The sequence below is a fragment of the Nicotiana tabacum genome, chromosome 6, assembly GCF_000715075.1.
Source record: "Nicotiana tabacum cultivar K326 chromosome 6, ASM71507v2, whole genome shotgun sequence".
Taxonomy (NCBI): Eukaryota; Viridiplantae; Streptophyta; class Magnoliopsida; order Solanales; family Solanaceae; genus Nicotiana; species Nicotiana tabacum.
Window position 1 is genome coordinate 163,340,593 of NC_134085.1, and position 25,450 is coordinate 163,366,042.

The following is a 25,450-nucleotide window of genomic DNA, read 5'->3' on the forward strand; positions in this document are numbered from 1 at the left end:
CTTGCAAAAATTTATCAGCTTGGTCAAAGAACACTATTGGTAATATTTTTGATAATGTTAAGGTATTGGAAGGAAGAGTTGCAGAACTTGAAGAATTGTCCATCTTAGATAACTCAGCTACTAATAGGGCTGAGTTGAACTAAGTGAATGCAGAGCTAATTAGAGCTACTAAAAAGGAGGAGGAATATTAGAGACAAAAATCTAGAATTAAATGGTTTGTTGAAGGTGAAATCAATTCGAGATTCTTCCACTCTATGGTTAATGGGAAGAGGAGGAGACTAACTTTAAAGAAAATGAAGAAAGAGGATGGTAACTGGATTGAAGGAGATGACGATATTGCTGATGAAGCTATCATATTTTTCCAAAAACAGTTTACCAGGGAGGAGCATCTTGTGGACCTGTCATTGCTACAATTGATTCTAAGGGTGATTGACGGAGATGACAATGAAAAGCTGTCTGCCCCACCAACACTGGAAGAAATAAAAGATATTATCTTTTCTATGAGCATTCACAATGCTCCTGGGCCTGACGGAATATCTGGGAAGTTCTACCAATCATGTTGAGAAATCATAAAGGAGGATTTACTACTAATGGTACTTGATTTTTTTGCAGGTACTGAAATTCCGAAGGCATTCACTCATACTTGCCTTACTCTCATTCCTAAGGTGAAACACCCTCAACAATTTACCGAGTTAAGACCTATAAGTCTTGGAAATTTCTCTTGCAAGATTATTTCAAAGTTGATGAATCAAAGACTATGTCCATATATGCAGAAACTGATATCACCATCTCTAACTGGATTCATTAAAGGAAGGTCCATCACTGATAACATCATTTTAACTCAAGAAATGGTGCATAATATTAAACAACCATCATTAGCTGGCAATGTCGTAATGAAGCTAGACATGGCTTAGGCGTATGACAGACTTTCATGGGAATACTTATGCCAAGTATTGAGGCAGATGGGGTTTAATGAAGTATGGATTGATAGAGTTAGAAGACTGATCTCAAATGTATGGTAATCTATCAACATAAATAGATCAAGGAAGGGTTTTTTTTAAATCAAGTAGAGGGATCAGGCAAGGAGATCCTCTATCACCTTCTCTATTTATTATTTGAGCTGAACTCTTATCTAGACTGATGGATTCTTTACTGATTGAAGGTTTTAATCCTTTTTTATGTGATAAGAAAGGACCTACTCTCACACACCTGTGCTATGTAGATGATACAATATTGTTCTCATCTAGAGATCTTCTATCTCTGAAGTTAATGATGTCAAAGTTGGAGGCATATGAGAAGATTTCTGGGCAAATGGTGAACAGACAGAAGTCTGCCTTTTATGTTCCTTCTAATTTCAATGGTAGTAGAATATGTGATATTATAAATATTTTGTATTGTCCTCACTATCAATTTCCAATGCAGTACCTTGGTTGTCCTATTTATGCTGGGAGGAAGAAGGTGGTTTATTTCAATGGCATAGTGGCCAAATTTTCTAATAGGTTGAAAGGTTGGCAGGGTAAACTTCTCTCTTTTGGTGGTAAAGTTGTATTGATAAAGTCGATTCTCACTGGCACTGCTTTACCTCTTCACCTTTTTTCTGTGTTGCATCCCCCTAAAACTGCTTTACTTCAAGCTGAAAAGATTATGGCTAGTTTTTTTTGGGGAAAGGATAATGACAAAAAGAAGCACCACTGGATAACATGGGAAAAACTTTGTTTTCCTACTATGGAAGGTGGGGTGGGGTTCAGGTCTTTACAGGATATATGTAATGCTTTTGCGGCTAAAATATAGTGGAATTTCAGGAGCCAGAAATCTCTGTTGAAGGAATTTCTAGAGGCTAAATACTGCAAAATCAAGCATTCTGTTGCTAGGAAAAGTTCTTATGACCTGTCTCATAGTTGGAGAAGATTAATGAGCATCAAGAAGGAGGCTGAGAAATATGTGTTCTGGAGGATTGGCAAAGGGAATATTTCACTCTGGTGGGATAATTGGACCGGAAAGGGATCTTTGGCCAAGTGTATTATTCGCAGTAATGCATCAAAAAATATTAAGGTCCAGGATTTTATTAAAAATGGGAGATGGAACCAGGAAAAGTTGCACTCTGTCCTACCGCCAAATCTGGTAAGTTCTATTCTATCTATCCAAATTAGGGAGGACAAGGAAGACTATCCAGTGTGGACTTTGAACCATACTGGATCTTTTTCATGTAGATCAGCCTAGGAATAATTAAGAAAGTACAGAACCAGGACTTTTACAAATAATGATATGGCAAAAGAAATTGCCCTTCAAAGTTTTTTTTTATCATGAAAAGACTACTTCAAGGAAGATTACCCACTGATGAAATGATCCATAGACTTGGAATTATTGTCCCCTCTAAATGTTGTTGTTGTTCCAAGCATGAAGAAGAAACTAGTCACCACTTGTTTTGTGAGAGTCAAATTTCAAGACAAGCGTGTGCGTACTTTACTAATTGTTGTGGAGTTAAAATAAGTCAGGGAGACATAAGGCAAATGGCTATAGGATGGTGGTTAACTATAGTTAATAATGGAGTTCATGCTACTTTAATTCAATGCTTACCTTCTGTTATCTCCTGAGAAATATGGAAGAGTAGGTGCAAAGCCAAGTTTGAAGGGATAAATATGTCTGCTAGAATCATCATTCAGCAGGTGTGCAGATTTATGATTTTGCTTTTAAATTGTAAATTCCCGAAGCTACGGCTGCCTCAGTCATGGATGGAAATGTGTCTAGCAGCCGAGAGGGTACAATAGGTAATATCTAGCCAAATTATGAGATGGACCAAGCCAAGGACAGGCTGCTTTAAGTTAAATACAGACGGATGTAGCAAAGGTAATCTAGGAAACTCCGGTGGCGGAAGCGTAATTAGAGATGCAAATGGGGATTTTATTTGTGCTTTTGCTGGTTCTATGGCCATTGCAGTAACAATATGGCTGAAGCAAAGGCAATACTAAAAAGAATACTTCTGTGTAGGGATAGAATTAAAGGCAATATTATTGTAGAATCTTATTCATTGTTTCATGTTACTTTGATTAACAACAAACTGAAACCACCTTGGGAGATAAGACTAATTTTGGAGCATATTCAAGAGATATCATATGATGAATGTTTTACTTTTGTTCACATATACAGAGAAGTTAATATGGTGGCCGATATGTTGGCAAATTTGGGAGAGAGTTTGAAGGATCATGTGGTTTTCAATAGCTTGACAAATTGTCCGCACCATGTTAGAGCTGTTGTATTGTTGGATAGAGAAGGCATACCAAACTTTAGATTCAAGCCAAAAAGGAATCAATTTGTTGTTAATGATGTTTCCAATGGATAAAATAGTTTTTTGTATATTCTTAGAATCAGTAGGATTATCATCTTTTTGGTGAAATATTTTGTAGTCAAAATGTAATGGAGAGGATCTCCCAAACTAGGCAGATTAGATTTGAGCAGTAGACCTCAAGGATGATGCATATCATTCTTTATTATGTACTGGGGGCTAAAGGATACATCCTCTTCCATGTTTTACTGCTTTTCGATTATATACAGGTAGGGGTTCATGCCTAAAAACCCCATCGCCATGATGGATGCTTTGAATTTAAAAAAAAAATATGTACCCTACGATTTTTTTTAAAAAATTGAATAAGAATTTTACTCTATGGTGAATATAGAAAATAATTGAATTGGATTCTCTTGCTAAACAATTAATTAAAGATTTAGTTATCTGGTTTTCACATAAAAATAATTTATTCTATGTTGATTCAGATCTCTTTTTTTGAATATTTAATCTTAATTATAATTTTATCCACCATAATTTTTATTTTCAAAGAGTAAAAGATTTATATAATATTTCACTTTTAGATTTTTATGTTTGTATAATCATTAGTGGTATTGGCTCTTACCAACCATTTTTTTCTATTTCTCACACATTTATATTCTTAAATATTTTTTAGTTGTTGTTTAATAATTGGTTATTTTCACTATTACATGAAGAATTGATAAAAAATTATTTGAGTAGGAAAATAATTTAAATATAATATAAAAATATATTATCGTGGGAGTATTTCTTTTCCTCAATTTCAACTCTTTATGCAGTCCATTTAATATTACTTTTATTTTTTATTCATATTGGATATTATAGAGTTGTAATATATTGCCAATACAGAGGATTCTTATGAAATTAATTTTATTAAATCATATTTTTAATAATAATTTAATAGATAAAATTTTATTAATTTTAAATCTTAAATATTAAAAATTAGCATATAAGGTATTATAGTCCAAAAAATAGGGTATTGCAGTTATGTCCTTTCCCTATGAGTTTTTCCGTTTTAGGGCTATTTTGAAATATTAATATTGTATTTATGTTTTTACAATAATACAAGCTCTCATTTTTCTAAATGGATTTGGACAACATAATACATTCTCAAATTAAATTAGTAATAGGACATTATAATACATTTTCGAATTAAATAAGTAACATGAATTTTTAAGAAATATATCCTAAAAGTAAAGGATTACATGACTAAAGATATTTACTTGTTCAATTTTATATGAATTAGACAGTCCGAAAGTAATTATACTAATAGGATTCCTAACGTGTAGTATTATGTCCTAACTCTAATAGGATTATGAGGCTAATTGTGAGCATGTAATTTTTGCCCTATATGAATTACTCCTATAATCCAAGAAAATAGATTTTTTCCAATTATTTGCTATTTTATAGGATTTTATTAATTATTTGCATTTTTAGTGCACATTTAATTTTTATTAAAATTATGAAAATGCCAAAATACCATGCATTGTATTTAGGTTTTGTTTTTACACCTTTAGGATTAATTATTTAATTATTTATTTTATTTAAAAATGAAAAATACAAAAAAGTCCCATTTTTACATTTTTACCTTTTAATTTTTAGATTATTGATTTTACCCTTTTAATTTAGGATTAAGTAATTTTTATAATTAGGTAATTGGTTAGTTTTACAATTTAGTTTAACTTAGAAATTTAATTTAGGATTTTTTTTAATTAAAAAAAAAGAAAAGAAAAGAAAAGGGAAAAATAGGAATAAGAAATTAAAAGGGGGTTTTAAAATTTTTGAACTTGGGCTATTCCTTTAAGCCAAAACCAGCACCAATTTTAAACCAAACCCATCCCAAACCCCAGGCCCAAAATTCCTTACCCGTTCCGCCCCTTTTGCATCCAAAACGACCCCGTTTTGTTCCCATTCAATCACGACCGTTGGATCTTTATGATCCAATGATTCCGAACTCACTGCCTACTAACTATATTACTATCCAAACCCACCCCTAACCCCAGAAACACTCCTCATTTCACAACCTACTTTGTCTCTAACCCCAAACCCTAGCCGCCCCTAAATTCCTCGTCGTCTCCGCCGCCAACCGCCACCGGAAATCGCCTCACGGCGTTTTTGACACCCCAAACACCACCAATTTAACACCCAGTAACCCCCGTCCCTTCCTCTTCCCAAATCCCTTAACCATTTTCCCCAAATCCTCATCAAAACTTTCGAATCTTAAATCTAAGATCGATGCCCAAAAATCCTAACTTCTCTAAATCAACCCAAAACTTCACCATGCCACCTCCTCCTCCTCCTCTTCCCAAATATCCCTTTGGTTCCCCTCGAATCACCCTTAATCCTATAGAATCTTAAATCTAAGATTCCAAAAAAACCCTAGTTTCCCTTTATTCTTTTCTCGGTCAGTATTTGGAATATGTGAACCCAAACATCTATTAATTGATTGTTCTTGTTAAGAACAACCAATTAATGGTTGTATAAGTTCATGAGTGCTTCATTTAGAGTAATTCATCAACTGGTCCGGTCCAAAACAGCCCAAGGTATTTCTTTTCCATTTTTTTGTTTTCTTTCTTTCTTTTCTTCTTTCTATACTAGCTTCTGTTTTCTTCGACTTGTTTCTTCCTTTTAGCATATATGATCTAGATAATTGACAGTGTTCCCATTAATTGGTATTGTCAACTTGTTCATAAAAGCATGCTGAATCTTGCAATTAGCTAAAGTTTGGTTTCAATTACATGAATTTAGTTTGATTAGGGTTCATTTTTAAGTTTGGTACCTAAAATGACTATTCTGTTTCTTCCATGATTTCATCTCATGTTTATGTTCAGCTTTGTTTTAGGTTAATTTACAAGTTGTTTAGTCTGTCTGTTTAAACTGACAAAATTGGTTGTTTTAATTGTTTAAGTTTGCAAACTGAGTAAGTTAAATTCTAGGTTTTCTTTGCAGTTGCATTTTTATCTTATTTTGATTACTGTATAGCTACATTAGTCGTTGGAATTTAGTTTTGTTTAAGTTTAATTTAGATAATATTTTGACTACCAATTAGGTTAATTTTAGTTCAAATTACATCATCTCTTTTATTTTATTTCTGTTGACATCTTTTAATTTGCATTTTTGGTATTTGTTAATAGACTTTTGTTCTTGTTTGCCCTAGTCTGTAAATCATTAAGATTTATAGGGACCTAATTGAATTAAAGAAACTTAGGATAAGTTTTTAGAAAATATCTAAGGAAAAGAACTTTCTAGAAAGGGTACAACTGTCTTAGTTATTGTAAAAAATGCTGAAATTTAGGGTAAAAAGGGACAGTTTTACCAGGGCTGTAAAAAGGACAGTACTATATTCTGCTATAAGATAAGGAATATTCTAAAAGAATACCTATCCTAGGCAGCTTATATATAGATACTATGGCAAAATTGAAAACCCTAATTAGAAGTACATTCTAAAAAGTTCAGATGTCTTATTTTCCTTTGATTTTTAGTAAAAATTGAAGAACTTCTTTGAAGATTTCTGGTTTTCATCAGTAAAAAATGGTTTGAAGCTGAAAATTCTTCTTCTAGGATCTATTTGGTTGTTGTTTATTGTTGTGTTTGGTTGCTGAAGCTTTTTGGTTCTTTTCTCCTTGACCTTTATTTGGTCATTTCTCTGTTTCTGTTTTCAATTTCAAGGTATGTAATAATGTCCATCCTAAATAGAATTAACTTTGAGTTTAAAATTTGTGTTTGAAACCTGTTTTTCGTTTGACTGAACTTTGTTGTTAGTTTAGAATCCTTGACTTTGTGAATTTAGGGTTGATTAACGTCTATAAACCCTGTGTTGATATTACCTTAAATGGTTGCTGCATTTGATCATGAAATCTGAAATAATTGTGTTGTATATGTCAATATTTGATAACCGAATCAGTATGTCTATATACTATAAAACTATGTTCAAAATTTTCCTTTTGATAGCAGCATTAAAGGAAATGAATCTGACCCTTTAAATGGTCAGACTCACTCCTTAATAGTGCATAGATTCTTAACTCATATAGCATATGTCTAAGTTTGTTTCCCTTCCCCTTCCTTTCTTCTTCACTAAGGTGAGAACTTAGAGTAGAAACATGGGTTGGAAGTCTTTGTTCGTTTGTGAGGCTGATCTTAAACATGGTCAGACTCATGAACAACATTGCTTTTCCTTTTACTCATTCTTGTATTAGGTTATTAAAGATTGATTTGATAATACTGTAGGTCCATACATTTGAAGAAATTTTTGTAAGTCTGACATTTTCACATGGTCATATCCATGAAAGTCTAGGCTGAAACAAAAGTCTGATGAGGAGTAAGAAGCTTCAGAGTTGGAATTAAATGCTAGCCTGCAAAAACAGCTCTATAGCTAATTTCTTGCAGGTTGAAGTTGTCTTTTTGAAAGATTTTGTAATAGCTGGGAGACTCTAAATTAGGAAGAAAGTTGGCTCTTTGCCTTAACCTTTTTCTAGATATATAATTGTATTCAGAAAAATTATGTAAATCCATGGACTTTCAGTAGTGGAAATGGACTGTTATAGTGATTTTTAAATTCAGTTTTTTCGTTTAATTTATGTATATGGTCATACCAGTTAGACCCTTTTTCTTCTTGTAATGGACATTATTATTGCATGGTATAATGGTTTGGGACATAACATGAATTGGGCCAGACTTGCATCGAGGCCCGATATTGGGACTCATTTAAGCAAGTCTGGGCCAAGGCAAATGGACCTGAGCGTTGAACCCTGTAAAGTGATTTTAATTGTGAATTTTTCTTTAAAAATTATAGTATAAAATATGTTATTATGTATTGCTAAGTTATGCGTTTAATTGTTGACTAGCATTGTTGTTTGATCCTTATTGGTTTTACTTAGCAAACAATTGGTATAATTATTTATGAATAGGCAGATTTGGTGAATTGAAAAGGTTGGATAGGCCCAGCCGAAAAAACGTAGTAACTGGGCCCGGCTGATAATGGCCCAATGTGGGCAAGAACTCGATTAGAATTCCAACAAAGGCAAGAGTTTTTGAGTTCCTTCTCTGCTGGGCCAAGCTTCGAGCCCAAATACAGCTTTTTAAGCTGAACTTTTCCAAATTTGATCAAGTAACAAGTGATGAACGCCCAAGCCTAATAGCCTGTTTGGCCAAGCTTCTTTTCGGCCAAAAGTATTTTTTTTTTTTTGCCAAAAGCACTTTTGGCCAAAAATTGAGGTGTTTGGCCAAGATTTTGGAAGGAAAAAAAGTACTTTTGAGGAGAAGCAGAAGTAGTTTTAGAGAAGCAGAAAAAAATAGCTTCTCTCCAAAAGCACTTTTTTGAGAAGCACTTTTGAGAAAAATACACTTAGAAGCAGTTTTTTAAAGCTTGGCCAAACACTAATTGCTGCTCAGAAGTGCTTTTCAAACTAATTAGCCAAACATAAACTGCTTCTCACCAAAAGTACTTTTGAGAAAAACACTTTTGAAAAAAAGCACTTCTCAAAATAAACTTATTTTTGCAGCTTGGCCAAACAGGCTATAAAACCCTTTTCAAAAAAATTAATTTAAGCTTGACCCTTTGTCCCTTTTAATTAAGTGTAGTTTTCCTCTAAAAAGAAATAAGTTGAGGTGTGTCATACCAAACAACACCCATAACTCATGGCCCTCATAAATTAGATTAAGAGCTAACACTTATAGTTGCTATAGTTAAATACATTTCCTTCAAAAGGAAAAAAGGGTTGAGGTATGACATCCATAAATTAGATCATCCATGACCCTCACCAATATTGTAACTTAGTTATTAAAAATAAACCTTCGTAGTTGCTTTAAGCGCGCTACATTAAATTATCGTGGCTACGGATACAGCTTCTGTGACGTAGTTGTGATTGCTAAAATCCGGGTGTACATTTCATGTGACCCGACTTCAATTTCCAATAATGTTAAATAAAACGTGTCGCGAACCGTGGGTGCATTTCATGTAGCGTGGTTTAAGATGTGTTTTAAATAATATTGAATTTTTCTAAAAACAGTGAAAGCGGTTAAAAAGTCGTAAAAATGCACATAGGTTTAAAATGCGTAATTAATCAGATAATAGGCCAATATTAACAGTTTAAGCAACCGTACTAGAACCACGGAATCAGGGAATGCCTAATACCTTCTCCCGGGTTAACAGAATTCCTTATCTAGAATTTCTGGTTCGCGGACTTTAAAAAATAAAAATTTCCTCGATTTAGGATTTTAAAATAAACCAGTGACTTGGAACACCAAATAAACTATTCCAAGCGGCGACTCTGATAAATATCCCATTTCGATTTATGTTATTTTAATTGGAAAAACTTCCATATACCCTCGGGGTGTAAAAAGGAGGTATGACACTAATATCTAAAATTTCGGTTATGTCCTTTTATTATGAGTTATTATGCTTAATATTAAGATTATTTTTATAAACCGACATTGTATTCATGCTTTATAGATAGATAGATAGATAGATAGATAGATAGATAGATAGATAGATAGATATTAACAGATGTGATGACCCAAAGGGCCATCACCTGTTTTCTTACCCATTATGTGCTTCCGAGGCCTTGAAAACCTCATTTAGAGTCGCTTCAATTTGTGTGCGTAGTCCAGGCGCGTAGCCAGAAAGCTTAAATATAAAATTCTGTGAAAAATGCTAAGTTTTGATATTAAAACGAATAAAATTTGACTTCGGTCAATATTTTGGGTAAACGAACCTGGACCCTCAATTTGACGATCTCGGAGGGTCTGTAGGAAAATATGGGACTTGGGCTTATACCCGGAATCGGATTCCGAGGTCCCAAGCCCGAGAAATGAATTTTTGAGTAAAATTATTTTTTGAAATTGTTAAGGAAAATTGAAATGAAAATTGATTAGAAAGTATTGGTATCGGGCCAGTATTTTGGTTCCGGCGCCCGGCACAGGTCTTATATGTGATTTAAGAGTTTTCTGTAAAGTTTGATTAAAATCGGACGTCGTTTGACGTGTTTCGGACTTGAATTCCTAAATTTGAACTTGATAAAGTTTTTGAAAATTTCATTGATCTTGAGGTTTAATTCGATGTTCATGATGTTATTTTGGCGATTTGATTACACGAATATGTTCGTAGAATGTTTTTGAGGTTGTGTATATACTTGGGTTAGAGTTTCGAGGGCTCGGGTGAGTTTCGAGTAGGTTCCGGGATGCCTTAGGCTTAAAAAGATCAGATGTTGCAGGTTCAGAAAATATTGCAGGTCTCTAAACCCTCTTGCGCGGTCCGCGAGAAATCGCGTGCGGCCGCGGAGGGGCCAGCGCGGACGCGGTCGCCTTTGAGTGGTCCGTGGTGGATGCTGTGCGGCCGCGGTCGGCTTTGTGTGGTCCGCACGGGGCTATGATCTGCAGGTCTTCAGGGAGGCATGTGCGGCCGCGGTCCTTTTTGTGCTGTCCGCATAGGGAGTTTCAGAGGGGTATAAATTCACGTGGATTTCAGTTATTTTTACACTTTTCAAAACCCCAAACGTAAGAGGCGATTTTCTAAACAACTTTTCTTCTCCAAAATGATTGGTAAGTGATTTGTAACTCATTTTCTTCACTTCTTAACATCTTTTAACATGATTTCAACTTCAAATCAAAGATTTTCATGGGGAAATTGGGTGTTTTGGGTAGACCTAGGTTTTCTAAAATTGGGGATTTGGACCTCAATTTGAGGTCCGATTTCAAAACAAACCATATATTTGGATTTGTGGGGGAATGGGTAACCGGGTTTTGGTCCGAACCTCGAGTTTCGACCACGTGGGCCAGGGGGCATTTTTGACCTTTTTGGGTAAAACTTATTTTCATGCATTGGGGTTGACTCATTTAGCATTTATTGATGTAATTAAGTAACTTATGACTAGATTCGAGCGGATTGGTGGTGGAATCAAGAGGTAAAGCTATAATTGAGACTTGAGTGGTGTTCAAGGCATCGAGGTAAGTGTTTGGTCTAACCTTAGCTTGAGGAGTTAGGAGTGGAGTCATATTTGCTACTTGCTTCTTGTTGAGTACGACGTATAGGCATGGTGACGAGTATCTATACGTTGGTGTCGAGCATGACCGTGAGTCTTAAATTGAAAGTGGTTGTGTCCTTAAATGACATTTCAGATGCTTTAATTAATGATCTTCTATATTGCGCAAAGAATTGTCCTATCCTCGCAGATCTTATATATGTTTGAGCATTATCATTATTTGGGCTGAGTACAAGCTAAGTTAAGATTGGTTATAGCTGATTCTCCCTTGCCGGGATGATTGTTTCGATATCTTTGTTCCCTTGCCGGGAAACTATTATATTGCTTTTGTTCCCTCTCCAGGAGTTTATTATATCGCTTATGTTCCCTTGCCGGGATTTCTTGTAATTGTGTAATGAAATGGGAGCGGGTGGTATGCCTACCACAAGATATTATGAAATGGGAGCGGGTGATACGCCTACCACAAGATATTATGAAATGGGAGCGGGTGGTACGCCTACCACAAGATAAGAGAACTTGGATCGGGTTGCACGCCACGAAAACTCTTCGTGTTTCCGGACAAAGAGGGGCAGCTGTGAGCACGTGATTTTTGCCTCATACGAATTACTCCAAAATAACTCCCAAAATTAGGTCTTTTCTTTAATTATGTGTTATTTTGAGGAAATATTGTGCGGTTTTCCTGTTTGTTTGCATAGGTATGTGTGCATGTGTAGTTTTATTAATGCATTAAAAATACAAAAAAAATATATATATATAATGTAATATGTGTTGCATGTGCATTTAGGATTTAGTTTTACAATTTAGGAATTAACAGGTTTGTTTTACAAAACGGAAAATCATAGAAAAATAGGAACTTTTGCATTTTTAGCACTGATAAATTATGTTGGTTTCATTGTTAATTGACATTTAGTTGTATGTAATAAATGTTATTAAAGGATAATTAGTATTCTAATAAGTTAATTTGGTTGTTGATTTTAGAAAAATTTAGAAAATAAAAAGAAAGGAAAAATTAGAAGACCCGGATTTGGGCCAAAAGTTTCAAAGCCCAAACAAAATACACCTTTAAACCCGTCCAAAACCAGCCCATATCCGTCCCAAATCCAGTCCACCTGCAGCTAAATTAAACGACGTCGTTTCATCATTCTCAATCTGGTTCGTTGATTTCACTTGATCAATGCCCCAGATCAATTCTTCCACACCCGACCCGTTCCCATCCAAAACTGATCCGGTCTTAAGGATAAACAAAGCGACGTCGTTCTACTTACTCAATCAATCCAGACCATTGATCTCATCAGATCCAATGGCCTATATCAAATCCCCACCCCACTATATAAGCCTAAATCCTTACCCCACCCCCCAAAGCCATACCCCCCTTTTCTCACCTTCGTCTCTAATCTTCAAAGACCAAACATATCCCCACCGTCAACCACCGTGCACTGCCCACCGAAAATTGCCTCACGGCGGTTCCGGTGGTCCAAACGACCCCATCTTTACACCATAGCTTCCCCTCGACCTCCCCGTTCCAAATCTGTAACCTATATCCCTCGAATCAGGCCCCAACGTCTCGAATCTTCGATCAAAGCTTGGCCTAAAAACCCAACCTTTTCCGATGGCTTCCAAATCAACACCATAGTTTCTCTTGACCATCCTCGTCATGAATCCGGTAGTAATTTAGGTCGAATCTTCCTGGAACTGCTCGAATCTTCATTTGAAGATTCGAGCAAAACCTAAAACTACCCTAATGTACCCTAAAGTCACACCCGTCACTCTCTTGACCTCACTCGTAAGCAAACCAAACTTGATTTGGTTCGAATCTGACCAGAAATGATCGAGCCCCAAATCAGACCCTCAAGAACCCTAAAATTCCAAATCATGGAATCTGTCCAAAATTAAATAAAAGATTGGGGTCTAATAGACCTTAATCGAGGTATTCTCAATTGACAATACTCCGATTAAAGTCTGTTCGACCTCAAAGTGTCCAAATTCAAGTTCGAGCCTGGGTAGGAATATTTCTGAGGTTCTGAGGTATTTTCCTTTTTCTTTTATTCTATATTTATGATTTTTGTTTATCTATGTATCTGTTTAGTGTAGTTTTATTAATTTTCCATCTTCTATCAGTTAATTCTGCTCATCTTCAGTAGACTTTTTATTTTGTCCAATTCTTTCACTTGTTTATGTTTGCTATAATTGTTATATGCTATAATTTGTGTAATCGATCAAATAAGTGTTGTCGATTAGTCTGGGACGTTTGAATGTTAAGATTAGCCTGATAATAGTCTAAGTTATGGTTCATTCCTGTATGTTTCCCCTCTTGCCTCGTTCATGTTCTCAAGTTGTACTAAAATGAGTTCATTGTTATATTTGAACATAGAATTGAGCCTGTTGGTATATTCAGTTCCTTGAACTGAAGTTATTGGTCATTGGCTACCCTGGATCATTGTTCTTATGTTGATGCCATTTGATCTGATTTAAATCCATCCTAGTTTGAATGGTCATTTGAGTTCAAATTGAATTGGTTATAGCTGTTGTAGTTAATTGAATTCAGTTAGTGGTTGGATTTGAATAGGTTGGAGAGGTTCAATGCAGGTTGAAAGGGAGTGGGTAGGGCAGTAATTTCATAACTTTCAGGGGTAATTTGGGAATGAAACAGTTAGTATAATAGTTTAATGTTAGTGTTTTGTTAAGTGGGGTATTAATTAATACACTAATGGGGAACAAAAGGGAATGGGGGGCTGAAAATAAGGGAAAAAGCTTTCTTAGTGGAACTAAAAGTGAAAAAATCAGAGAAGTGGGAAATTTCTGATTTTAAAAAGGGAAAAAGGGTACGGGCAGTAGGCTGGAGGAGGGGGGAACAATTTGTATAAAAGGGGTGTTAGGAACAGATTCTGAAGGGGAAATTAGAGAGAAAAGAAGGGACTGGATTTTAAGAAAAAAGGAAAAAGAAAAACAGAGAGAGAAAAAGAGAAAGAAAGCAGACTGATTTTAAGAACAGAAAAGTAAAAAAAAACAGAACTTTACATTAGAAGTTAGAGTGTTAAGGCTAATTTTCGAGATTAAGAGTTTCAGGTTACATTTCCTGAGTTTAAAAAATCAGAAATATTGTTTCCTCGCATCTATCCGGATTTGTTTGGTGATATTGTTTGGTTTGAATCTGGAATTTCCTGAGATTCCTGTTATTGTTTTGTCTCGTTTTCACGGATTTTTGTGGGTTGTTCAATCTGCTGTATTGTTGTGTGTGTGCTGGTGTTAATTTCGCTGATCTTCCTATTTTTCTGCTGTTGGGTTTTGTTGCTGCTACTGCTGAATATTACCTCTTTTACCCTCATTTCCAAGTATATATTTAGACTCATGTTATTGCAAAGCTTCAATATTGCAGAGAAATGAAATCTGGAATTTCAAATATGTCTTCTATCCATTTAAATTCATTAGTTAAGTTTCAGTTTTTTTTTAAGTTAGCTAATATATCTTATGCTTGACATGGGAGCTATTAGTTAATCAGCCTCTTTTGAAATTAGTATGAGCCTTGCAATAATTCTATTTATTTCTAAATCTCATTAGTTATAGTTATCTTCGAATTGTCGAGACGGGGGTCTTGGTAGAAAGTTGACTATTAATTAAATTTCGTATTTAGACCTTGTTAACTAAGTGCTTGGTAACACGGAAATATCAAGGAACCACACTAGTAAATTTCGCCAAGCCTGATTTTGTTTAATTCTAGTTGATATAAGTATTCTTGTTTATATTAATATGGTATGATAACAACCATGGGGATAACCATAAGTGAGAGGTGAATTGATATAATTCATTACGATTAAGATATTGGAATATTCCGAAAGGTTCAGATGTGTATTTGCGGTATATATAGTGTCAATTTATTTCAATTTGTAAATTAGTTTCCTTTCTTAATAGTAAATAGCCCATTTATTTTAGGAATGCGATTAGCTCATTTTCTTATAAAAAATAGTATATAAAAATAATGTCAATATTATTACAAAGTATAGATTTAGTATTTGTAAATAGCTTGCATAAGCCGAGATAAAAATTGATTTGATTTTATCTGTCCCAAACTCAATCATCGTAAGCAAATTAACAGAATAATTAGAACTTTGGACTAAAAACAAGTTGTGTAGAAGAAGATTGGATTTATGAGTACTGATTGCGGTATTTTAAGTAAAAAATATACAAAGTGAAATTTGCTCAGAGTAGAATAATGGAAATTCTTTGAAACAATTGGTATGCTTATCAACTAATTTCTTCCTAGTTTTACAAGTAATTCACTTGGCAAGTTTTTTTTAACACATACACTCAGTCCTAAGCCTAGGAAGATAATAAATAACTTGTGCATATAATTGTCAAGCACTAAAGCGCATAAACGAATTACGGATATTGTATTCACGATAAAATTGTAATTTTAGTTGCACATTATTATTTTTTTCTTTATCTCATTAAATCTTCTAATTTGAATAGTTTTGAGGCGTATAATTCACACATTTAAACCATATAACCTGTGGTCAACACCTAATAAATCTTGATTCTCTGGAAATCTCGAGGCACTCCATTCAGAAATTTCCCATGGCTTTCATATTTAATATAGACGGACATAATAAATATTTGAAAGAAAAATTTATGTTACCATTAAGAATATTATTATGTAATTGTGGACACGTTCGCGTGACATGATTACATTTCTAAAGACAATTCGGAGTATGCGTTCGCGCAACTTCGAGCAAATCTTCTTAATTAAAAGGGGGTTTTCGGAGGTTATCAAATCTCCTGTAGTCCGAGGTGCGCAGCTCAATATTTAATCATACAAGAGTGACGAATGTTCGTAGTTTTGTTTTAAGCACGCACAACTACGGCCAAAATTCATTTCTTAAAAAAAATATAAAATAAAAATATGTTATTAACCTCATTGTGTATACGTACGCGTGACACGATTCTTTATATATAAAAAATGAATATACGTACGCGTGATTCGTTTCAAGACAGTTCTATAATTATAAACAGTCTAACTAAAAGCGGTAATAAATTTAAAATTATGTAATAAAGTTCAAAAAATATATTTAGTAATCAAGATAATTAGGCCAAGTATAGATTGTTAAGCGACCGTACTAGAACCACGGAATTCGGGAATGCCTAACACCTTCTCCCGGATTAATAGAATTTCTTACTCGGATTTCTGGTTCGCAGAATGTTAAACGGAGTCATATCTTCCTTGATTCGGGATTAGAACCGATGACTTGGGACGCCATAAAATTCCTAAGTGGCGACTCTGAAATTAATAAAGAATCATGTTTCGGTTGTCCTTTGATTGGAAAAACTCTCTTTACATATGCCCTCCTCCGGGATGTTGTGTAAAAAAGAGGTGTGACAGCTCTGGCGACTCTGCTGGGGAATTAGAGCCAGAATCTCTGGTTCAGGGTTCAAGAATTCAAGCTTATAATAACTGTTATAATTGGCCTTATTTATTATTTGATTTATACATGTTTATGCTTAATGTGCTAAATGTTGCTTTTTACCGCTTTAATATTATCTGAATTGTGTATATAAAACTGCTACGAAACCCTTCTTCTTTCTGGGTCTTCTGAATTTATGGTGCACACGTGCGCGTGGCCCACCTTTCTGTTAGAAGTCATACCAAATAGAACGAAGTTGGGACAAGTAACTAGGCCGGGTAGACTTTCGTGCTCCCGGTACGTTGCCCCCATTTCGGCTCAAGCTGTCCGTTTGGGTAAGCCAGGTCTAGAAAAGTATGCCTCAGGTTTTTCACTTAGAATAACTCAGCCTCATACCGGATCCCTAGTAGGAACGTTTGTTTGCATCATGTGCATTTGGCCTTGGAAACTCAACACAGGGGTTGGGTCTGTCTAGGACAGGTGCACCCGAAATGAAAAGACCATCCTGATGCATCTTACTTGCTACTTGTGCATTCATTTGTCTCAGATTTGCATGTTGACCAGCTTATCGGGAAAGGATAGAAAATCATTGTGGGAACCGAGAAAGAAAATGGGCTGTTTTAGAAAATTCCCAAAATAATTTAAAATTTTGAAAAAAGGTAAGTGTCGTTTTTTTATTTGTTAAAATAAAAAAAATCATTAAAAGTTTTTTTTATGAATGTCAGTTTTCAAAATAAGTCTTGATTTTGTTAAAATTAATCGCAGATACAAAATGAGCACTATCCAAAATCCACCATTTGCAAATGTAGATGAGTTTCTATTTCAGCTTCAGATATGGTGGCGTGAGTTAGGAGGAGACGGTTAGAAATGGGTCATTAAGTATTTGGGAACTCTCACAGATATTATGAAAGTTAAACCACGCGATGATTTGATTACGGCTTTAGTAACTTTTTGGGACCCTGTTCACAATGTCTTTCGCTTCTCTGATTTCGAGCTTACTCCCACATTAGAAGAGATAGCTGGATATGCCGGTTTTGACGGAGATTTGAGAAACCAAAATCTTATATTCCCAAAGGCTCCCTCAGTGCATCGATTCTTTGGTCTTCTGAACATCAGTAATCAAATCAGAAAAAGCAACGTTGTCAAAGGGTGTTGTTCTTTCAACTTCCTGTATTCAAGGTTCGGAAAGCCGGATGGATTTGAAATTCATGAAAAGGGCCTTACTAACAAACAAAACAAGGACACCTGGCAGATTCACCGTCGCTTCGCTTTCATGGTGGCTTTTCTGGGAATCATGGTCTTCCCAAACAAAGAGCGAACAATTGATATTCGCGTAGCAAGAGTCGTACAAGTCCTCACTGCCAAAGAACATCACACCCTCGCCCCGATCATTCTCTCAGACATTTATCGGGCGTTGACTTTATGCAAATCAGGGGCAAAAGTCTTCGAAGGATGCAAAATTTTGTTGCAAATGTGGTTGATCGAACATCTCCGACATAACCCCAAGTTCATGAAGTATGGTCCAAGCAGTGACAATTTCATCGAGAGTTATGAAGAAAGAATAAAAGATTATAAATCTCCAGAAGGGGTGGAAGCCTGGATATCACATTTAAGATCTTTAATGGCAAGTCAAATTGAGTGGACTTTGGGATGGCTCCCGGTAAGAGAGGTGATACACATGTCAACCTTGAATAGTTATTTGCTGCTGTTGGGTTTGAGAAGCGTCCAGCCATATACGCCACAGAGAGTTCTAAGACAACTAGGGAGATACCAAGTGGTGCCTGATGATGAGGATTTGAGTATGCAAGTGATCGAGCTACACCCCGAAGCCACTCTCCCCGAGGCTTTGATTCAGCAGATGTGGAATGGGTGTCGATACTTGAAAGATGACACTCAAGTTCCAGATCCTGCGAAAGGTGAGATAAATCCAGGATATGCTAGGTGGTTTGAGAAAAGATCCCCCGTGAATGATGCACCAGAACCTGATCTTAGAAGGCCCATAAAAAGACCATATGTTCAAACCTTTGATGATAAAATCCAAGAACGATTGGCTTGGGGAGAAAAGGAAAAGGGATACAAAGCAACTATTCATGCCTTAGAAGAAAGTCTGAGGAACCTCAATTTGGAGAAAGACTTACAAGCACAAGAAGCAGAAGGTGAAAAGAAGAGTCTGATTAGCGAAAATAAAAATCTCCGCGCTCAATTTCAACAGATGAAGAAAGCCTCTGAAGCACCAGTGAGAAGTTGGAAAGATCAAAAAATCATTGCCAATCTGATGGTAAAAATGCCAGATTATGACTCCATCTTGACAAAGACTGAAAAGGCGTTAGGCAAAGCTAAGGAAAAAATCATACAATTAAACGAGGAGGCCAAATCTAATAAGGAACGCCAAGTAATGAGATCCGAAGAAGACATGGCACAATTCAAGAAAGAGAAGGACCGTTGGATACATTCAGAAGCTCAACTCTGTGCACAATTGGAAGAAACAAGAAGGTACAATAGAGAACACTAGCACGCAGATATTGATAGAGAAAGAGCACAGGCAAGACTCGATCAGGCCAGACTTCGAGCTCAATTGGAGTCAGCTTTAGATCGCGAAGACCGCATAAGAGATATAGCCACCACTCGCCAACAGCAATTGCAAAATCAAGACCAAAATCTCCAAGATTTCAGAGCACAAATCCATGATTTGGCTGTTTACACTTCTCAAAGTTATGTGAACTGTCAAGGGATGGATTATGAAAGGTTTCTAGAGCATGCACCTACTTTTGCCCGTCATTTGGCAATGGAGTTAGAAAGAATGTATCGTACACTGGGAGGTCAGCCGGGTCAAGCCCCACTGTGAGCAGATGTTCCAATGATTGAAAACAAAAGTGGGGAGTGGAGCATATTCATACTTATTATGAGCTTTTTATATAATAAGTCATGTTTTAGTTTGAGTCCCTATCAAGTCTTTTAAACCATTTTCTTAAAATGTTTTCCAAATGTAATGTCCTTTCCGTCTTTGTATTGTTTCAAGAATAAATAAGAGTGTTAATAATTGCCTTCTGCCAGAACTACGCACGGTCTGATTCATGCAGGAACATGATACGTAGGCAATCTCTATAAGATTCGACCACAATCAAAAGAAAGAATAAAATGAAAAGGGAGGGAAATAAAGATAAGAGTGGGTGACAATAAAAAGAAAGATCAAGAAAAGCTGGGATGACACAAGCAACCGAGCAAATACATGATAGAAATTGGTTAATTGCCTAGGAACATTGCATCTCAACATGTAATTGTATATGTGTTAAACTCTCAAAACTAACAAGTTTGCTCATTTCCAGAATTCAAGCAGTTAGTTTATTTAGAGTATACTGGCACATTATCATTATCAAACCAGATCAAAAGGACTAATACCCGAAATCATGTCTATCCCGGATGTCGACACAGGTATTGAGATAGAGGAGCTGGACATCAGTAAAATGAAAGAAAAGATGCTTAAACTTAAGCAACAGATGGCCGAGATGTATCGGGCTTGGTCTACAGGACAATCACCCCCATCTTACCCTGCTAACCCTACTTCCACCCCACTACCAGCTCAAACTCAGGATCATCCTACCACTGATCTATCTCCGAGATTCCCCATTTACCAGCACTACTGAGGCACCACTTCTCATGCACCACAATCTCCACCCCCTAAACCAATTCCATACTCTCCTCCACCAGTAACTCCTGTCTTCATAGCACCTCCCCCGGCTACACTCCACAAATCTCCTAGTGAGCCTATATTCCAGGCCCAAGACAACCAATACTACCCCTCGGAGCCCACTTTCAAAGCTTCAAAAATCCATTCATTTACTCCCCGTTTTGACCTCCAACAGAAATTGACAAGCCAGTCAAAAATACCGAACAAGAAGAGATGTTCAGGAAAGTTAAAAGCTTAGAACAATCGTTCCGAGACATGCGGGAATTAGGATGGTAGGTCAGTGTGGCCTAGAAGGACCTATGTTTATTCCCAAATGTGCAATTACCTGCTGGTTTCAATATGCCCAAGTTCGACCTATACAACGGGCACGGTGATCCAGTGGCCCACTTAAGGGGGTTTTGCAGCAAGATGAGGGGAGCTGGAGGAAAAGACGAATTATTAATGGCTTACTTCAGTCAGAGTTTGAGCGGATCAGCATTGGAATGGTACACCCGCCAAGACCATAGGAGATGGTACACATGGGATGACCTGGCACAAGCATTTGCTTGTCACTTCCAATACAATCTGGAGATCGTTCCAGATCGACTATCCTTGACTAAATTTGAGAAAAAACATAGTGAAAGCTTTAGAGAATATGGGTTCCGGTGGAGGGAACAGGCAACAAGGGTGGATCCCCCAATGAAGGAAAGTGAGATGGTAGATTACTTCCTACAGGCCTTGGAACCTACTTACTATGGCCATTTGGTCTCAGCGATAGGAAAATCATTCAACGAAGTAGTAAATATGGGAGGTATGGTGGAAGAAGGCCTCAAGTCGAATAAAATCATGAGCTATTCGGCTATCAAAGCGACTACTCAGGCTATTCAAGGTGGCGTAGGAGGGATTGGAAAGAAGAAAAGGGAGGAAGCGGCAATGGTTGATTCAGGAACTTGGTCCAGATCCAGAGATTCACCTCATTACTACAATCAACCTCGATCCCACCAACCAACTTATCACCACAATTCATCCCAACACTACTATCACCCGTCGAAACCTCATTTTTCCGTCCACCATGCGCAAGCATACAATTAACCACCTGCCCACGCTCATTGGCGTGCTCCTGTCTTACCAAGTACCTACCCATATCCACGAACCTATCAAAATGTTCCCGGACCAGGTTTCAGGCCTAATCAAGCACTCAAGGGTGAAAGGTTGCAGAAATATAAAACCTTTACTCCGTTGGGAGAATCCTACACTAGTCTGTTCCACAGGCTAAAACAGCTAGATATGCTAAGGCCGATACAATCCAAGCTGCCAAATCCTCCTCCAAAGAATCTGGACTACACTGTTAGCTGTGAGTATTGTTCTGGTACCCCAGGTCATGATACAGAAAAGTGCTGGCACTTAAAAAATGCAATACAAGAGCTAATTGATACTAATAAAATTGAAGTTCAAGCTCCCGAAGCTCCCAATATCAACGGAAATCCGATGCCAGCCCATCAAGAGACCAATATGATAGAAATAGTGCGGGCTGATGGGGAAATCAAGAAGCCATCACAAACCGTCATGATGATTCGGTCTAATGAATCCAAGACAGATGAACAATTAGCAGATGAGAAGTCGGTGCCCAAGCAGAGCAAAAACAGTGTTGAGCCATCTGTGGCAGTCGAGAAGGGATCTTCGAGCAAAGTTGCAATGAAACAAGAAGGGTAAAGGTGATTGTACCAGGGGTGGCCAGCAAACCCATCATAGTCGTGGAAGGAGCCCACGTAGATCGGGTTATTATCAAGCCAGTAACCTAGTTACCAGTGATCAACAGCAAGGCTATTCCATGGAACTACGAACAGGTAATGATAATGTACAAAGGAAAAGAAGTCAAGGAAGAAATCTGTGAAGTACAAGGTTTGACTCGCTCGGGAAGGTGTTTTACTCCCAAGGAATTAAGAAAAGCCAAAAATAATCCAACACCAATGAAGAAAGCCGTGACTGAAGAAGAAGCGGGAGAATTCTTGAGAAAGATGAAACTGCATGACTATTCTATCGTGGAACAATTAAAAAAGAGCCCGCTCAAATTTCACTATTGTCATTACTGATCCATTCGGACGAGCACAGTCAAGCTTTAATGAAGATCTTGAATGAGGCACACGTTCCCGATAAGATCTCCGTGAATCACTTGGAAAAAATAGCCAACAAAATCTTTGAGGCAAACATAGTCACATTTTCTGATGATGAATTGCCTGTAGAAGGTACTAAGCACAATAGAGCTCTTTACCTCACATTAAAATGTGAAAACTCCGTAGTGACCCGGGTATTGGTTGACAACGGGTCAAGCGCAAACATCTGCCTTCTCTCCACTCTGATCAAGTTGAAAATAAAAGAGGAGAGGATCCATAAGAATAGTATTTGCGTACGGGGATTTGACGGTGGAAGTAGAGATTCAGTTGGCGACATAGTGCTGGAGCTGACAATAGGGCCAGTTGAATTCACAATGGAGTTTCAGGTGTTAGATATGGTTGTTTCCTATAATTTACTGTTGGGTCGACCATGGATCCATGCTGCTAAAGCAGTCCCATCAACACTACACCAGGTGGTCAAGTTTGAATGGGATAGACAAGAAATAGTTGTGCATGGGGAAGACAGCTTAGATGCTCACAGCAGTGCCATTGTACCGGTTGAGGGAATAAAAAATGACCAGGGACCATGGGTTTACCAGGTTTCTGACACAATGTTGGTAGAGAAAATTCCGGAGGGGAAATACATTCCAAATCCAAAGATAACCGCTGCATCAGTCATGGTAGCCTATGAGATGTTGAAGAATGGTTTTGTACTTGGTAAAGGTTTGGGCTCATCTTTGCAAGGCATCATACAACCAGTATCTCTTCCCGATAACTTAGGAATATTTGGTTTGGGATTCATACCCACTGTCACAGACGTGAGAAAGGCCAGAAAGCTAAAACAGAAGGCATGGGTCCTTCCAAAGCTAGTCCCACATCTTTCAAAATCTTTTGTCAAGTCCGGTACCAGAAATCACCCGATAACAACAATTCCTAAATCTATGATTAATCCTGAGGAGGAATTAATTGAAAGATTTGAAAAGTTATTTGACGATGTGAACATGGTGGAAAGTGGTGAAGGTTCTAGTAACGCAGAAGTTCAATTCGTTGGGCCAGAGACAAAGCTTAATAATTAGAAAGCCACTTCTCTCCCCATTCGAAAGGAGTCTTGGTAGTTTATTTTGATTTTCCTTCAGTTTGTTTGGGTTATTCTAGGGTTGTAATCCAAATTTTTATCTTGCTCTGTTTGAAGTGTGCAAACCTTGTTATCTTTCATCATTCAATGAAATACAGTTTCCCTTTCATTATCATTCCTGATAGTTTTTCTTTTGTTTTTCTTCTCTTTTCTGTACAGTCCTTTTTACGCTGGCTCTAGTGATATGGCATGCATAAGGAATCCTCAGCTCAGTCTTAAAAATCAATCTGATTCTGAAATAATAATTCAAGAAGTAGATTGTGATTACGAATCAGAATATGATGAGGATGAGGCCTTCGAAGAGATTAGTAAAGAGTTAATTCACTTTGAAGAAAAACCCAAACCCAACCTGAGTGATACAGAAGCCGTCAATTTAGGAGACACAAATAATATCCGAGAAACTAAAATAAGTGTCCACCTCGAACCAAAGATCCGGGAAGAGTTAATTAAAGCACTCATCGAATTCAAAGATGTTTTTGCATGGTTGTATGACGACACGCCGGGTCTGAGCACTGATTTAGTGGTCCACAAATTGCCCACTGATTCAATAGTTCCTCCCGTCAAGCAAAAGCTGAGAAAATTCAAAACTGATATGAGTGTGAAAATTAAAGAAGAAATCACCAAACAGTTGGATACAAAGGTCATTCGGGTCACTCAATACCCTGTTTGGTTGGCTAATGTTGTTCCGGTGCCAAAGAAAGACGGCAAGATCAGAGTATGAGTCGATTATCGCAATCTCAACAAAGCAAGTCCAAAGGATAACTTCCCATTACCCAATATCCATATCTTGATCGACAATTGTGCCAAGCATGAGATAGGATCTTTTATGGATTTCTATGCCGGGTATCACCAGATTCTAATGGACGAAGAAGATTCAAAAAAAGACGGCATTCATCACACCATGGGGAACTTATTGCTACCGAGTGATGCCATTTGGTTTGAAGAACACCGGAGCAACTTACATGAGAGCAATGACTGCAGTGTTTCATGATATGATACATAAGGAGATTGAGGTATATGTGGACGATATGATCATAAAATCAAAGCATCAGGCCGACCATGTTAGGGATTTGAGGAAATTCTTCCTGAGACTTCGCAGGTACAATCTCAAGCTTAACCCTACCAAGTGCGCATTTGGTGTTCCATCCAGAAAGTTGTTGGGATTTATAGTTAGCCGACGAGGCATCAAGTTGGACCCATCAAAGATCAAGGCCATCCAAGAATTGCCACCTCCGAGGAACAAGACTGAAGTAATGAGTCTGTTAGGGAGGTTGAACTATATCAGCAGGTTCATTGCTCAGCTCACGACAACTTGTGAGCCTATTTTTAAATTGATGAAGAAGGATCTTACGGTCAAATGGACTAATGAGTGTCAAGAAGCGTTTGATAAGATAAAAGGATACTTATCAAACCCACTCATGCTGGTCCCGCCAGAACCAGGAAGACCTTTGATTCTTTACTTAACAGTATTGGAAAATTCATTTGGTTGTGTACTGGGGCAACATGACATCACCGGCAAAAAGGAACAGGCCATCTATTATCTTAGCAAAAAGTTCACAGCTTATGAGGTTAAGTACACTCATCTGGAAAGGACATGTTGCGCCCTAACTTGGGTAGCTCAGAAATTGAAACATTATTTGTCATCATACACTACTTACCTCATTTCGCGTCTGGATCCGTTAAAATATATTTTTCAAAAGCCTATGCCAACAGGAAGACTGGCAAAGTGGCAGATATTGCTCACAGAATTTGACATCATCTATGTAACTCGGACTGCAATGAAAGCCCAAGCATTGGCCGCTCATTTAGCCGAAAACCCGGTCGACGAAGATTACGAGCC

At 37.0% G+C, this 25,450-nt stretch overlaps 2 protein-coding genes across 2 annotated transcripts; both read left to right on the plus strand.

Moving 5' to 3' along the window:
* The first annotated feature begins 254 nt into the window (after nt 1–254).
* On the plus strand, nt 255–2,261 carry LOC142182155 (uncharacterized). The gene is made up of 6 exons (XM_075256146.1): nt 255–558; nt 613–665; nt 774–882; nt 1,163–1,748; nt 1,803–2,121; nt 2,211–2,261. The coding sequence occupies exons 1-6, from the start codon at nt 255–257 to the stop codon at nt 2,259–2,261; spliced, it is 1,422 nt and encodes a 473-aa protein (XP_075112247.1).
* Nucleotides 2,262–2,944: 683 nt separating this feature from the next.
* On the plus strand, nt 2,945–3,340 carry LOC142182156 (uncharacterized). The gene has a single exon (XM_075256147.1). The coding sequence runs from the start codon at nt 2,945–2,947 to the stop codon at nt 3,338–3,340; it is 396 nt and encodes a 131-aa protein (XP_075112248.1).
* The last annotated feature ends 22,110 nt before the right edge of the window (nt 3,341–25,450 follow it).